This window comes from Heteronotia binoei, chromosome 21, assembly GCF_032191835.1.
Source record: "Heteronotia binoei isolate CCM8104 ecotype False Entrance Well chromosome 21, APGP_CSIRO_Hbin_v1, whole genome shotgun sequence".
NCBI classification, from domain to species: Eukaryota; Metazoa; Chordata; class Lepidosauria; order Squamata; family Gekkonidae; genus Heteronotia; species Heteronotia binoei.
This window is the reverse complement of record NC_083243.1, coordinates 175872287-175887637: the sequence shown is the minus strand read 5'-3', so window position 1 is coordinate 175887637 and position 15351 is coordinate 175872287. Positions and strand designations below refer to the sequence as shown.

The following is a 15351-nucleotide window of genomic DNA, read 5'->3' as shown; positions in this document are numbered from 1 at the left end:
TGTCAAAAAAACCCCTTAGTAGTTGCTGTTTTATTTTACTTTTTGGTCCATTGTTTTATTTGCTTGTTTTATGTGTGATTTAAACTGTCAGTTTATTTTGTAACGCACTGTGAAGTATCCATACCACATATGTACATTCACAATATAACTTCCCCCCTATACAACGCCAGTTCTTTCTCCAGTCCAGTACAAACCAACCAGCCAAGTAAGCAGAGGATCTGGAACTTTGCTTCTATAATTTCCCTTTACTTCTCTTTCCAATAAATCAGGAACAGCCTCTGTTCCTTATTCCAGACTCTGAGGCATGTGAAGACTAAAATCTCAGCCTCACCCCCAGCCCCATCTCTCCTTTCGCAGCTCACCTGTCGGCCAACACGGTTGTTATGCAGCCTCATGCGGGAGTGGATATCTCGGTAGGTCTCTCGGGAATCGAGGAAGTCCTTGGAAAACTTCTCCCCATAGTCCACATCAGGGCTGCAGCCCCCCCATTCCCAGGAGTCCTGCAGGCCTGGGGCCTCAGCTGGCATGTGCTCCAGATGCACGCCATGCATCATTCCCTTGCCCCGGTTCATGGCCTCCAGCTGCAGCCGGTGCAGCTTGATGCGGAAGGCTTCCTCGTCCCCTCGGCGCTTCTGGTCGCAGCCACATGCCTGCAACTTGCCAAGGGAGCAGGCATTGGAGACAGCGTGCACCACTCCTGCCGCTGCAATGGCATAGGCAAATGCACTTTCCCGGAAACCTGCAAGAAAGGACAATTGCAATCAGTCACATCAAGAGTCCCGCCTTGCCTGGCATCTTGGCTTCAGCTACGGATATTGCGAAGGAAGCCCATAAGACATCAGTCCGCCAGCGCCTGTCCCTCACGCGCTCAAGAAGTGGGGCACTGTTGTCAAAAATATAACTTTTTAAAGTACAGGACAAGAATAAGTAATGCATTCTTTAAATAATCAGAATATATTATTGCCCGCCAGCTCACTGTGTGTCAATGAACTAGATTCAGCCAGCTTGTTCATTCAATCTTGCTCAGTTCCCTTTCCTACTACAGCCTCTACCCCACATGACTTTGGGGCATACTAGTTCCATGATTCTCAACATAGTCCTTTGTGGTGAAAGAGGATCCCTCTTTCCTTTTTTAACCAGCAGGGAAACTGATTGGATCCAAACCAATGAGTTTCACAGATCAGTTTTGTGCTACAGGCAGCTGGTGGGAGAGACAACATCTCCCAGTTTCTCTTCAGCCTGCTTCCAGATGCTCTTCATTGTGACAATAAAACTGCCCACCTTCCCTGTTTCTATGAAGAAAGGCTGCATGTAGAAACCCCTGCCCTCCAGCGCCTGTCAGTCAAAAATAGGTACATGCCAAGCAAAAGCCACACAAAAGTGTTGTAGAGTGGTGGAGGAAAGTGGCACTGCTGATGTCTGACTGTTGCCACCTTTGTTCAGATTGCTGCAGCCTGCCCAACCCTGTCTTACAGGGGGGCAGTGGGGAGTTCCATAAGAACTCAATACAAACTCCTCATAGAAGAGCCGACAAGTGTCCATGTTTCATACTTAATTACTTGCTAATGGTCAGTTGATGTTTCTAAAATGAACTGCAATGCTTGGAGGCTGGAACATACCCCACGACAGTCAGGCTGGGGCTAGAGAGACCCTCTAGAGATGCAGTGAAGCCAGCAAGAGAGACACAGGTCTGAGACTGGCTGAAAGAAGGAAGGGAGGGTATTCAGATAGATGGCATTTGCTCTAGGGGTAGAGTTAGTTGATGCTACTTCACAGACAAGCACCATCTGTCTAGGAGCCTTCCTGTTCACCCATGATCTGCATTTATGCTAATCGACAGGTGGCACAGAAATGCTGTAACTATTCAATGAATTCTCATCTCAAAGGTAGTGATGCCCCAGGAACTTCTTACTGCTCAGGAAAGCCAGGCACATGTAACAATGACAAACACATGCTAATTATCTTTCTAAATGCCAAAGGGTTGTTGTCTTCTCCTTAAAGGGCTAGAAGAAGCCCGGGCAATGTAATAATAGCATAAAGCAGGGGTGTCAAACATCTGGCCTGTAGGCCTAATCCGTCCCCCACAGAGCTCCAATCAGGCCCACCAGCAAGTGGACCTCATCTGTTTCCTTCTCCCTCGCCTTCTTCCTTAGGTCACCATTTTTTATTTCTCCCCAGTGTTGAGGCAGCAGAGCAAAGAAACCTTTTGCTCTTTTCCTCCCCCCTCCCTCTCCCCAAAGGGAGGAGGAGTCTTAGCCAGTGGAGGAGCTTGGCTCTGTAGTTCTGCTGTGTGACTGAGAGATCTTGGGTTGCCAGGCTCTCTCAATCACACTGCAGAGCTACTGAGCCAAGCCTTTCTTCCTTCTGTAGGCAGAGGCTCCTCCCCCTCCCCATACCCACGGGAGAGAGGGAAAGAGCCAGAGCTTCCTTTGCCCAGTTCCCTCCATTGATCGCATGGGAGAAATACAAAAAAAACACTTTTAAGACCAATAACATTTTATTCAAGGTATGAGCTTTTTGCCTTGCTACACACACACACACACACACACAATGTGTGTGTTTTGTTGACTTGTTATGCCAGGGCCCTCCAGGGTGCAATTGGATTCCTCCCCCCCCCCCCCTTTTCCACTGTATTCTTGCTTTCATGGTCCAGAAAGGATCAGGCTGAGAGTTTGTCCAGACCAAGTTCACTCTGCACATCTCTTTTGATTTTTCTTTCACATTTTCCTTTGATTGATTGAGGATATTGAATTTAGGCTTCCCAGACAGTAGGCTGATACTAACCACTACACAAGGCTGTCTCTCTATTCTTGCCTTGCAAAATAGGAGTTGTAGCTATTTTTTCTGGGGAAGACTATAGTTTTGTAGGCAAATAGAAAGACTATAGTTTTGTAGGCCTTTTATGTCACGATGCCGTCACATGTTCTTGACCAGTGCATGAAGCAATTTATTTACAAAAGCTCACAATGCGAGTTCACATTTTCCTCTGGGTCTTAGGCTCAAAACATTGACCATGGGATTTCTGTAATGAAAGTCAATAAATCAAAAGTAGGTTTGCAACTTACAGATGCATGCCTGAACCGCACCTGAACAGCATAACAAAATTGCTACAGCACAGGCATGGTATTCCAATTTTGATGCAGTAACTCAGAGCGAGAGGTGTCAGTCATCAGAGACTGTGAAACGAAATACCGCAAGCGTGCTGTTATAAGCATGTTTTGTTTTAAGTTTAAAAAAAATCTTTAATTGTGTTTTTGCCCTTTATAAAGTTTATATCTGTGCTCTCAGGCATTACATTTTATGACATACATGGCCCGGCCCAACAAGGTCTCATTTATGTCAAATCCGGCCCTCATAACAAATGAGTTTGACACCCCTGAAGCATTCCACAGATCTCAGCGTTCAGGCACTGGACATCTTTTTCAAATGTTGCCCCCTGGAGCATCTGCTCCTCTTGTTCACACTTCCGTATCTCTTCTCCTCATCTGTGCTTGTCTCCCTTTGCCCAATCCTTCCAGTCTCCTCTTCTGTGGAGCTGCGCACTGACAGCCACTTTAAACCAACCTGCTGCTGAAGGTTCCATCTTCCAAAAGGCACTCCATCAATATTTCATCTCACTGACTCCCAGTCGGGAACCAGCTTCTGTCTCCACAACCACTTTTCCCTTAAAGAACATTCCAGCATCCACTCAGAGTATCACCCTAACTCAGCAAGGAGCCCCCAGATTTCCTTCTACAAGGAACGTTTAGAATTCATACATGTCAGGGCAGGGTGGTGCGAGGGGGGTTTTCCAGCCCAGGCCACCCCCGCACCTGAGCCCCCCCCATGGGTGCCGGGTGGGTGAAAGGAGCAGTGGGATTGCTGTGCCTCAGGACAGGCAGCCAGGAGCTAGGCCGCACCACCTCCTTCATCCACCCAGGTGCCGGGCAGGCGAAAGAGGCAGTGCAGCCTCACCAGCCTGAAAGTGAGGCTGCTTTCCTCTGATTCTGACTAGGAAGCCGGGCTCAGAGGAGAGCACACACTGGTGCACAGTCCAGCCGCTCTCAGCTTACCGGGTATGCGACCTGGGAAGCGGAGAGCGGGGGAGCAGTGGGAGAGGGAGCCTGAAGGAGCCCTTTAGGTGAGGTGGTGCCCGAGGTGGCTGTCTACCTTGCCTACTCCCACCCACCAGCCATGTGTGCATTTCAATACACTGATGTAATGTGGAGCAGTCATATTTCTCTTAAGGTGGGTCTTGTGTGAACTTTGTTCTCTGAAGCCACAACAGAACCTTTTTAATTCCAGGTAGTCTTCCATCTGTACCTCTCAAACATACGAAGCCTGCTTACAGCTGAGTGGATAAGCCAGGAAGATGAGCGTACTGTGAGGTGGTCTCTTCCTGGGTGTATGACCTCTCCTCACCATCACGACAACAGTACAAAAAGCCTTACGTATTTCCACAGACTAAAACTCTGTGCATTCATTTGTCAGGTGAAGATATGATTGTTTTACTGAAGATCGCATGAATAGAAAGGCTGTTTTGGTTGGATATGTCAATATGAACACCCTAGGGCAGGGATGTCAAACATGCAGTTAGGGGGCCAAATCAGGCGCTGAGCAACTGGCTGCCATCTGCTTCCTTCTCCCTCTCTCTTGCTTCCTTCTGCATAACAGCTTGCTTTGCAAGGCTTGCTCAATTGCACAGGAGCTACAGAGCAAAATCTCTATTTTTTTTCCATTGGCTGAGGGAGGGAGGAGAGGCAGAGTTTGCTTTGCCAGGCTCTCTCAATCGCACAACAGAGCTACTGAGCCAAGCCTCTCTTCCTTCTATTGGCTGAGGCTCCCCCCCCCCCCCCAGTCTCCTGGGGAAGGAAGGAAAGAGCCAGAGCTGCCTTTGTCCAGTTCCCTGGAATCCCATGGGAGAAATACAAAGAAAGCATCTTTAAAACCAGTGAGTGCTAATGTTTTAAGTTTTTAAAAATATATATTTGTGTTTGTCTGTGTTCTTTATGAAATTTATATCTCTACTTAATCTTAAATAGGTACACCCATGGCCCAGCCCAGCATAGCTCAGCCCAACCTGACATGGCCCGGCCCAACAAGGTCTCATTTATGTCAGAGTTCGACACCCCTGCCCTAGGGCATATATTCAGGTCATGTATGATACTGCCTAGGCTTGCTGGCCCTCACTGCTGCCTTACAGAAATTGCATCTAACGAACTCAGCCTTCACTTTGAATCTGGCACATTTCAGGGGTGACTGACAATTGTGGATCTACTGCCTTTCAGAGAGGCATGTCTGCTATTACTGTTCTTATTTAGGAGCCCAAAACTTCATTTATTTAGTACATTGTTATCCTTCCCTTTTTCCAATGAGGTCAGACCAGTGTACACTGGTTTTCCTTCCTCAAAAAAGTTTCACAGTTCTCTGGTGTATCTTCAGAACAACCGCTATTAAACAAAACTGCAGCAGGACACAGGTACAGTCCTTCACTCTTGCAACTGACAACCCCAAAAGGCTAGAGGCACACTTCTCCGGCATGGAAACAACATGTTTTGCTTTCTTGGAATGCTTGAGCCACCAGGTTATGTTGTACAGAATTCCAGCAGCAAAAACAAAGGTGGTCTGAAAGACACCACAAGAGACGGGTGCATGGTTGCAGCTTTCAACGCTCAGTTGTAATACAGTTATACTAACTTGTGTTGGCATAATGCATGAACTGATACTACCCAATGAAAATAAGCCTAGGGTATGTTGCTACGTCTTCCAAGGCAAAAGGGAACTCTCTGGCATTAACTATATGTTAATTGATTTTACAGCTTGCGACTGTACACTTTTCCATCACCTCCCACCGAGAGGAAATCTGTGTGGTGCCCTCCCCAACACACCACCTTGGACAGAGTGTTTTTAAAAGTTGATATAATTCTACCTCCTTTCTGTAGTGAATTTCTAACCCCCTTATGCCATGTACATCTTCAAATTCATCCTTTTTACCAAATTCAAAGGGCATCATTCTTGGAGTGTTGCTCCGTCTCACATAGAATCTAACAGCTTATTAAATGTCTCTCTAGTGCTAAATGGAACACACATGACTTAAAGGTGTTAAAAGGCTAATAGGAAACATGGTAGCCATTGTATTTTGTGCATGTGTAAAGTGTGGTAAAGTCACAGCCGGGGCTTTTTTTTTGTAGAAAAAGCCCAGTAGGAACTCATTTGCATATTAGGTCACACCCTCTGATGTTACCAGAAGTGACATCACCCATGCAGTATATTACTTTCTGCATATTTGACACAGAACAGGACAGTGCCATCAGCTGCATTTCATGGCTGTGTGTTCTCACACAGCTCAATGAGAGATCTCGATATGCCACCCCCAAATACAACTGGGAAGAGAGAGCCACATGTGGCAGAGTGGGCAGCGGCAGGCCCAGCTTCTCCCAGGAGAGGGTGCTCATGGGTGGCTCTGAATTTCTCAGTCTCTTCACAAGACCGTTGGAGGTAGGGTTGCCAATCCCCAGGTGGGGGCAGGGGATCCCCAGGTTTGGAGCCCCTCCCCCCGCTTCAGGTTCGTCAGAAAGCAGGGGGAGGGGAGGGAAATGTCTGCTGGGAACTCTATTATTCCCTATAGAGATTTATTCCCATAGAAAATCATGGAGAATTGATCTGCGGGTATCTGGGGCTCTGGGGGGGCTGTTTTTTGGGGTAGAGGCACCAAATTTTCAGTATAGCATCTAGTGCCTCTCCCCAAAATACCCCCCCAGTTTCAAAAAGATTGGACCAGGGGGTCCAATTCTATGAGCCCCAAAATAAGATGCCCCTATCCTTCATTATTTCCTATGGAAGGAAGGAATTGAAAAGGTGTGCCGTCCCTTTAAATGTGATGGCCAGAACTCCCTTTGGAGTTCAATTATGCTTGTCACAGCCTTGATCTTGGCTCCACCCCCAAAGTCTCCTGGATCCACCCCCAAAGTCCCCAGATATTTCTTGAATTGGACTTGGCAACCCTAGTTGGAGGCTGGAGACAGCAGAGAGGATGGAGCACGTGATCTGGGAACACGTGGCTACCTAGTGCCTTCCCTCTGCTGGAGACCTTTTTTGAGCTGGAGCCGCGGCCAAGCCAGCCAGAACTGCATTACTGCGTGCCTGCTCAAAAAAAACCCTGCTAACAGCCAGTGTTCCCTCTAAGCTGAGTTAGTATGAGTTAGCCCACAGATTTTATATTTATTTATTTATATTTATATTAAGATTTATACCCCGCCCTTCTCACCTAAGTGTCTCAGGGCGGCTTACAACATAATAATTAAAACAACTTCAGTTTAACACATTTAAAAATACAATTAAACCATAAATTAGTAAAAAACAAGATAGAATAAAACCGGCGGCCTATAGATACATTTTGTTCCATCCAAGATGTTTAACATTGTCAGCTAATGTCATAGGCCTGCCGGAAGAGGACTGTCTTGCAGGCCCTGCGGAATTGCCCTAGATCCCGCAGGGCCCGCACCTCTTCCGGCAGCTGGTTCCACCAATAAGGTGCCGTTATTGAGTAGGCCCGATCCCTGGTGGATTTTAGACGGGCCTCCTTTGGCCCGGGGACTACCAACAGGTTTTGTGAACCTGAGCGTAGTACTCTCTGGGGAACGTGTGGGGAGAGACGGTCCCTAAGGTAGGCAGGTCCTAGGCCATATAGGACTTTAAAGGTAATAACCAACACCTTGTACCGGACTCGGAATATTACTGGCAGCCAGTGCAGACCCTGGAGCCCCGGCCGAATGTGCTCCCATCTTGGGAGCCCTAATAACAGCCGGGCAGCAGCGTTCTGCACTAACTGCAGTTTCCGGGTCCGGCACAAGGGTAGCCCCATGTAGAGGGCATTACAGTAGTCCAGCCTCGAGGTGACCGTAGCATGAATCACTGTTGCCAGGTCGTCACGTTCCAGGAAGGGGGCCAACTGCCTCGCCCGCCTAAGATGAAAAAAAGCGGACTTGGCAGTGGCTGCTATCTGAGCCTCCATCGTCAATGAAGGCTCCAACAGCACCCCCAGGCTCTTAACCCTGCCCGACGCTGTTAATGGAGCGCCGTCAAAAACTGGCAGGGGGAGTTCCCTTCCCAGGCCGCAGCGCCCCAAGCAAAGGACCTCTGTCTTCGCCGGGTTCAGCTTCAGCCCACTCAGCCTAAGCCACCTAGCCACTGCCTGTAACGCCCGGTCCAGATTTTCTGGGGCGCAGGCGGGCCGGCCGTCCATAAGCAGATAGAGCTGGGTGTCATCAGCATATTGATGGCAACCCAGCCCATACCCTCGGGCCATCTGGGCAAGGGGGCGCATATAGATGTTAAATAACATCGGGGAAAGCACCGCCCCTTGAGGCACCCCACAATCAAGCGTGTGTCTCCGGGACAGTTCCTCCCCAATCGCCACCCTTTGTCCCCGACCGTCAAGGAAAGAGGAAAGCCATTGCAAGGCCAACCCCTGAATCCCTGCGTCGGCAAGGCGGCACGCCAGAAGCCGATGGTCGACCATATCGAACGCTGCCGATAGGTCCAGCAACATCAGCACCGCCGAGCCGCCTTGATCCAGATGTCGCCGAAGGTCATCTACCAGGGCGACCAGCACCGTCTCCGTCCCGTGGCCCGGGCGGAAACCAGACTGGTAGGGGTCAAGGACAGAAGCATCCTCCAGGAAGCTCTGTAGCTGCAACGCCGCTGCCCTCTCTATAAGTTTGCCCAAAAAGGGCAAATTCGATACCGGCCGATAGTGTGCCAATTCGGTCGGATCTAACGTTGTTTTCTTCAAGAGGGGATGGACCACCGCCTCTTTAAGCGCTGATGGAAAATGTCCCTCCAATAGGGATCTATTTATGATATCCCGTATAGGATATCTTAGCTCCCTCTGGCAGGTCTTAATAAGCCAGGAGGGGCATGGGTCCAATTTACAAGTTGTTGGGCGTGCAGATAGGAGGATCCTGTCAACTTCTTCCAGGCTGAGTGCGCCGAAGCCGTCCAGAACACAATCCGAAGACAGGCACGGAGCCTCAGGTTCACTAGCTGTATCTAATGTGGCAGGGAAGTCGGAACGGAGCGATGCGATTTTATCCGCAAAAAAATCCGCAAAAGCCTCACAGCCAATTTCCAATTCATTAAAATTTGGTCTGCCCTGTGGCAGCGTTGTAAGGGTCCGAATTGTATTGAACAGTTGTGCCGGGCGCGAAATTGCGGACGCAATCTCTGCCGCAAAGTAAGTTTTCTTTGCGGCCTTGACTGCCATCTCATAGGACTTCATAACCTCTCTATAAGATGTTCGAGTCGCTTCATCTCGGGTACGCCGCCACTGCCTCTCTAGTCGTCTGAGTCCTCGTTTCAACCGCCGCAACCCCTGGTTATACCAGGGTGTCGGCCTTGAACGAGGGCGTAGAGGACGCCTAGGCGCGATCTCATCGATGGCCCCGGTGAGCCTACTATTCCAAGACTCCACCAGGTCATCGAGGGAATCGCCAGGGGGCCAGGGATCCCGCAGAGCCGTCAGGAACCGTTCCGGGTCCATCAGGCTCCGCGGGCGAGCTAAAATAAGCTCGCCGCCCAAACGGGGTTGGGGTGGGACGTCCACACGAGCCTTGAGGGCATAGTGATCCGACCATGGCACTGCTATGGAAGCAAGATCGTTCACTAAAACTCCCGACGCGAAGATCAAGTCTAACATGTGACCGGCCTGGTGAGTGGGTGTCGTAACTACTTGGGAGAGTCCTAGTGTCGCCATGGAAGACACTAGGTCCATCGCCTGATTGGAGGTCACGTCATCGGCATGAACATTGAAGTCACCCAGAATCAAAAGCCTCGGGTGCTCCAATGCCCATCCTGCTGCGACCTCCATCAGTGATAGTAAGGCGCTGGCCGGTGCGTTGGGCGGTCGGTACACCAGCCAGATCGCCAACCCCTCCCCAACATCCCACGCCAGGCCGGCACATTCAATGCCCTTGATCTCCGGAGCCGGGAGGGCCCGGAAGGAGTAAACCTCTCGAATGAACAGGGCCACCCCTCCCCCCCACCCGCTAGTCCGTGACTGGTGAAAGACCGAGTATTTTCAGCCTCCAGCTCACACATTTGCGTCCTAGCTCAGGAAAAATCTCCCCAGAGCACAATAATTTATGCAGTAGCTCACAACTTTTATGCCAGCAGCTCACAAAGTAGAATTTTTGCTCACAAGACTCTGCAGCTTAGAGGAAACATTGGTCACTGCCGATTTATGGCACCCCAGCAAGGGGTTTTCAAGGCAAGTGGGAACCAGAGATAATTTGCCATTGCCTTCCTCTGCAGAAACCTCCTTGGTGTTTTCCTTTCCGAGTACCAACACTGGTCAGCTTCCAAGATTAAGATTGGGTTATACCATGCTGCCTTCCTTCCCCATTGTACTTTACAATACTGGAAATTAATGTTAGTTGATGCACAAGGTAAAAAGTCATTGCAAGTCAAATTCAGTAGCGTTACATCATGCTAGTCAGGAGCACCCAATAAGCAGAATCTTTCCCAGGTACTTCTTCTTCCAGTTGACAAATCCCTCCCTTTATCAATTCAATTCAAGTATGCTCAAAGAAGAAAGATGCTGCTTGTGGCTTCCTTGATCCAAAGCAAAATCCAGCGTAATGTTTGTTGTGAGTTTAGGGCCTGATCGCTATCCTATAGACTTGTCTGGGGAGAGGAGGTCCCAGCCTATGACAACAGGAATCATGACTGTAGATGGGCCTTAATTGTGAGGAAATGGCTGTGCCCAAGAAGACAATAGGGAAGAGTTTTCCCTCCCAAATTGCCAGAGCGTCAGGGAAAACCATAGAGTTTTCCCAAAAGCTCCTAGAGCAGCCAGCACACATCATCACCGGCGCGATGACATCACTGCGAGTGATGTCATTGCACTGGTGATGATGGTGGAGGATCCTCCCCACCTGCCCAATGCAAGCCAGTGGGTTGGGAACCTCCAGGGTGGATCTCCACAAAGGGAGGCACTAGATTTTTAATTATTTACTTATTTACTTTCGATTTATATCCCGCCCATTCCAAAACAGACTCAGGGCGGCTAACAGTCATAATAAAACCAACATCTCAGTTTCAGGTATAAACAGCGGCATCACTAGGGCGGGGCCAAGGGGGCCATCGGCCCTCCCCCAGAGCATTCTCATTGGCCCCAGGCACTGACCCATGACCCCCCCCCCCAACAGGAAGGGGCTGGCCCTGGGACTAGAACACTGCTGCTGTGTGTGGGCTGGCCGGGATTCTGAAACCGGGGCCACGCTGCCGCCGGCTCAGCTAAAAGCGTGTGGGTGAGTGGGGGAAACTTAAATGCTGCAAAACTGGTATCTTGGATTATGGGGGCTGGTCATGTGACCAGAGGGTGGATGAGGGAGGGGCCATGTGAAGTGGGCGGGGTTGTGTGTGGAGGGGGTGACGCAGCCCTCCAAAAAAGGTGATGCCCAATGGGGGGGGGTGACTTGAATCAGTTACACCCCAGGGTGCAACCCACCCTAGTGACGCCTCTGGGTATAAAACAATAAAACATAAACAATTTACAATTTAAAACAAAATATTGGTGCTATACAGGATCTTAAAGTATAGGCAGCTCGAATTGTATTAGATCTTCTATATCTTCTGGTAGGATTGCCCAGCAACATAGAAGTGGCAGCCTTCTCCCCTTGATTGCTAAAAAGTTCGGTTTTACAAGCCCTGCGGAATTGGGAGAGATCCCGCAGGGTTCTTATAGCCTCAGGGAGAGCATTCCGCAGCATTGGTGCTGCCACTGAGAAGGCCCTGGCCCGTGTAGAGCCTAGTCTGGTCTCCTTTGGTCCGGGAATGGACAACAGACTTTGGGTTCCCAAATGCAGTGCTCTCTGGGGAACATATGGGGAAAGGTGGTCCCTTAGATAGACAGGTCCTCAGCCATATAGGGCTTTAAAGGTCAATACCAGCACTTTGAAACGGACTCAGAACACAACAGGCAGCCATTGCAGCTTTTTCAACACTGGTTGAATGTGCTCCCATCGAGGGAGCCCCATTAACAACCGTGCTGCAGCATTCTGCACTAGCTGCAGTCTCCGAGTCAGAGTCAACGGCAGCCCCATGTAGAGGGCATTACAGTAGTCTATTCTTGAGGTGACTGTATTGTGGATCACCATTGCTAAGCCGCAGTGCTCCAGAAAAGGGGCCAACTGCTGTACCCGCTACAGATGGAAAAAGGCAGACTTGGCAGTGGTTGCCACCTGGGCCTCCATAGACAAGGAGGGCTCCAGGAGCACTCCCAGGCTCTTGATCTTCAGGGCCGGAATTAGTGGTGCCCTGTCAAAAGCCGGCAAGGAGATCTCCTTTCCTGGGCCACCACAACTCAGATAGAAAACCTCCGTCTTCATCGGAGTCAACTTCAGTTGACTCAGCCTGAGCCAAGATGTCACAACTTGTAATGCCAGGTCCAAGTTGTCCAGGGCGCAGCCATATCGGCCACCCATCAATAGATGGAGCTGGGTGTCATCTGCATATTGATGACACCCCAGCCCATCCTGAAAATCTGGGCAAAGGGGCCCATGTAGATGTTAAATAACATCGGAGACAGAACTACTCCTTGCAGCACACCACATGTGAGTGGGTGCCTCTGGGACAATTCTTCCCCTATCACCACCCTTTGTCCCTGACCTTGAAGGAAAGAGGCCAGCCACTGCAAGGTGGACTCCCAAATCCCCACGTTGGCAAGACAGCTAGACAGTAGCTGGTGGTCATCCGTATCAAATGTGGCTGACAGATCTAGTAACAACAGCAATGCTGAACCGCCTCAATCCAGATGTCGCAGGAGGTCATCTATGAGGACAACCAAAACAGTCTCTGTCCCATGATATGGATGAAAGCCAGACTGGAACAGGTCCAGTGCAGAAGTGTCATCCAAGAACCCTTGCAACTGAGTTGCCACAGCCCGCTCGATAACCTTATTCAGAAAGGGTAGGTTCGACACCATCTGGTAGTTCGCCAATTCATCCAGGTCTGTGGTTCACTTTTTAAAGAGGGGGCATACCACAGCGTCTTTAAGAGGTGTGGGAAAGACCCCCTCTAAAAAGGATCTGTTGATGATCACCTGTAGTGGTTCACGTAGCGTCGCCTGGCTAGCTTTCACCAGCCAAGACAGGTATGGATCCAACCCACAGGTGGTAGAGCGCAAGGGCCTGTCAACTTCTTCCAGACTGAGTGGAGTGAAGGAATCCAAAATCAGACCAGAAGACTTGCTCGGTGCCTCAAGTTCGCTCACTGTATCAAGTGTGGCGGGCAAGTCATGTTGGAGTGACGAGACCTTATCTGCGAAAAAAACTCAGAAAAGCCTATTCCCAATTCCCTAACATTTTGTTTACCTTGTGATAAGGTGGTTAATGACCAAATTATGCTAAATAATTGTGTCGAGCATGAGGTCGCAGATGCAATCTGGGTTGCAAAGTAAGCCTTCTTTGTGGCCTGGACTGCCATCTCATTTCATAAATGACCTATAAGATGTTCTCGTCACTTCATCATGAGTACATCGCCACTGCCTCTCTAGTCATCTTAGCTGCCACTTCATCGATCACAGCTCTGCGGTATACCACTGTGCCAATAGTGAGCGGGGACAAAGAGGGCGCCGGGGAGCAATCTCGTTGATAGCTGTGGAGAGCTGGTTGTTCCAGGTCATCCAATGTGTCACCAGAAGGCCAGGGATCCAGCAAAGCCATCTGAAACCATATAGGGTCCATCTGGATTTGAGTGTGAGCTAAAACCTGTTCAAGATCATCCAATGTGTCGCGAGAAGACCAGGGATCCAGCAAAGCCATCTGAAACCATATAGGGTCCATCTGGCTTTGAGTGTGAGCTAAAACCTGCTCGCCGCCTAAATAGGGCAGGAATGGGATATTCACAGGAGCCCGCAGGGCATAGTGGTCCAACCATGGCACTGTGTCCACAGAAATCCGTTCCACTACAACTCCTGTCGCAAAGATCCAATCTAGCGGGTGCTCGGCCTGATGTGTGGGGATTGTTATATATTGGGAGAGTCCTAGTGCCGCCATGGAGGACACTAGGTCCACCACCCAACTAGAGGCTGCGTCCTCAGCATGGACATTGAAGTCACCCAAGATTATTAGTCGAGGGCACTCCAAGGCCCAGCCTGCTAGTGCCTCCGTCAGGGATGGCAAGGCAATGGCCAGTGTGATAGGCGGATGGTACAAAAGCCAGATTGCCAAACTCTCCCCGACATCCCACAGCAAGCTGACACACTCTATGGCAGTGATCTCTGGAGACAGGTCTAAAAAAGTAAAAAGAGACTTACTTTTTTTTAAAAAAAATGAAAGCTTGGAATTCAGAGAACCTGCTTAAACTATCATTACAACACTATAGCATTATATCGATGTACTAGGGCCTTTTTAAAAAAATTGAAATCACTGTCTTAGGGGGAAGAAGGAGTGGTTTAATGATGATGGGAGCCAAATCATTGAAAAGTGAGCGGGAGGTGAGTGGGAGTGAGTGGGACAAAGAAAACCATTAGAAATGTTATGCATCAGGAAAAAGCTTCCAGAAAAGAGACTGAGGTCTCAGATGAGCCAGAAAGAAAACAAGGAGAGGGGAAAAACCTGAAGTGAAACCTTAAGGCACAAAAATGCATGTGAAAATCAGAGAACAAACTGAAGCAGTATGGGGCCAGAACCAACAAAAAACCACTTACAGAAAAGTCCAGAGAGAAAAGCAGACAGACAGTGCTGTTTGAAACACACTGAAACAGCAGATTTTGGCTGATTTTGCACTCACCTTGCGCTGCTGTCACATCCGTCTTCTCAGCATGGCATCCTCCCGATTTCCCACTATTTGCGTCAGGGCTGCAGCAAATATCGCGATTTTCATGCAGCAAATGAAAACTGGTTTTTAGAGGTTTCCGTTTGCTGCGTGAAAACCACGATGTTTGCTGCAGGCCCGGCACAAATAGTGGGAAATCGGGAGGACGCCGCGCTGAGAAGATGGACGTGAGAGTATATCATTGGGTTGCTTTGCTCTAGTGACACATACTTGGTTTGAAGTTCTGACCCTGCTCTCAGAAGCCAATCTTTGGCAACAATTCAAACATAGTGGCTTCTGAGACAGAGGGTTACAAGGGGTCCCCAACTTTTGGGGGGCTTGCAGGCACCTTTGCAATTTTGAAAGGGATCAGTGAGTGCCAGTCCAAAATGGCTGCCACAGGAGGTGGAACCCAACCCATTTGGGCTACCAAAGGAGGCAAATCCAAATGAAATATATCCCTTCTTCACACCTCCTGGGAAGAAGGAAAGCCTGAAGAGGGAAGAGAACTGCACATTCACGTTGGCTAAGGAAACTGCTGGAAAAGGCAATGTC

General features: G+C 49.4%; 1 protein-coding gene across 1 annotated transcript in view; it reads right to left on the bottom strand.

The window, feature by feature from the left end:
• WNT10A (Wnt family member 10A) overlaps positions 1-15351 on the bottom strand; it is a 90561-nt gene that overhangs the window by 22376 nt on the left and 52834 nt on the right. Inside the window, exon 3 of the mRNA XM_060262525.1 lies at positions 363-739. Within this exon, the coding sequence (XP_060118508.1) occupies positions 363-739 (377 nt within the window). The remainder of the gene's footprint in view (positions 1-362; positions 740-15351) is intronic.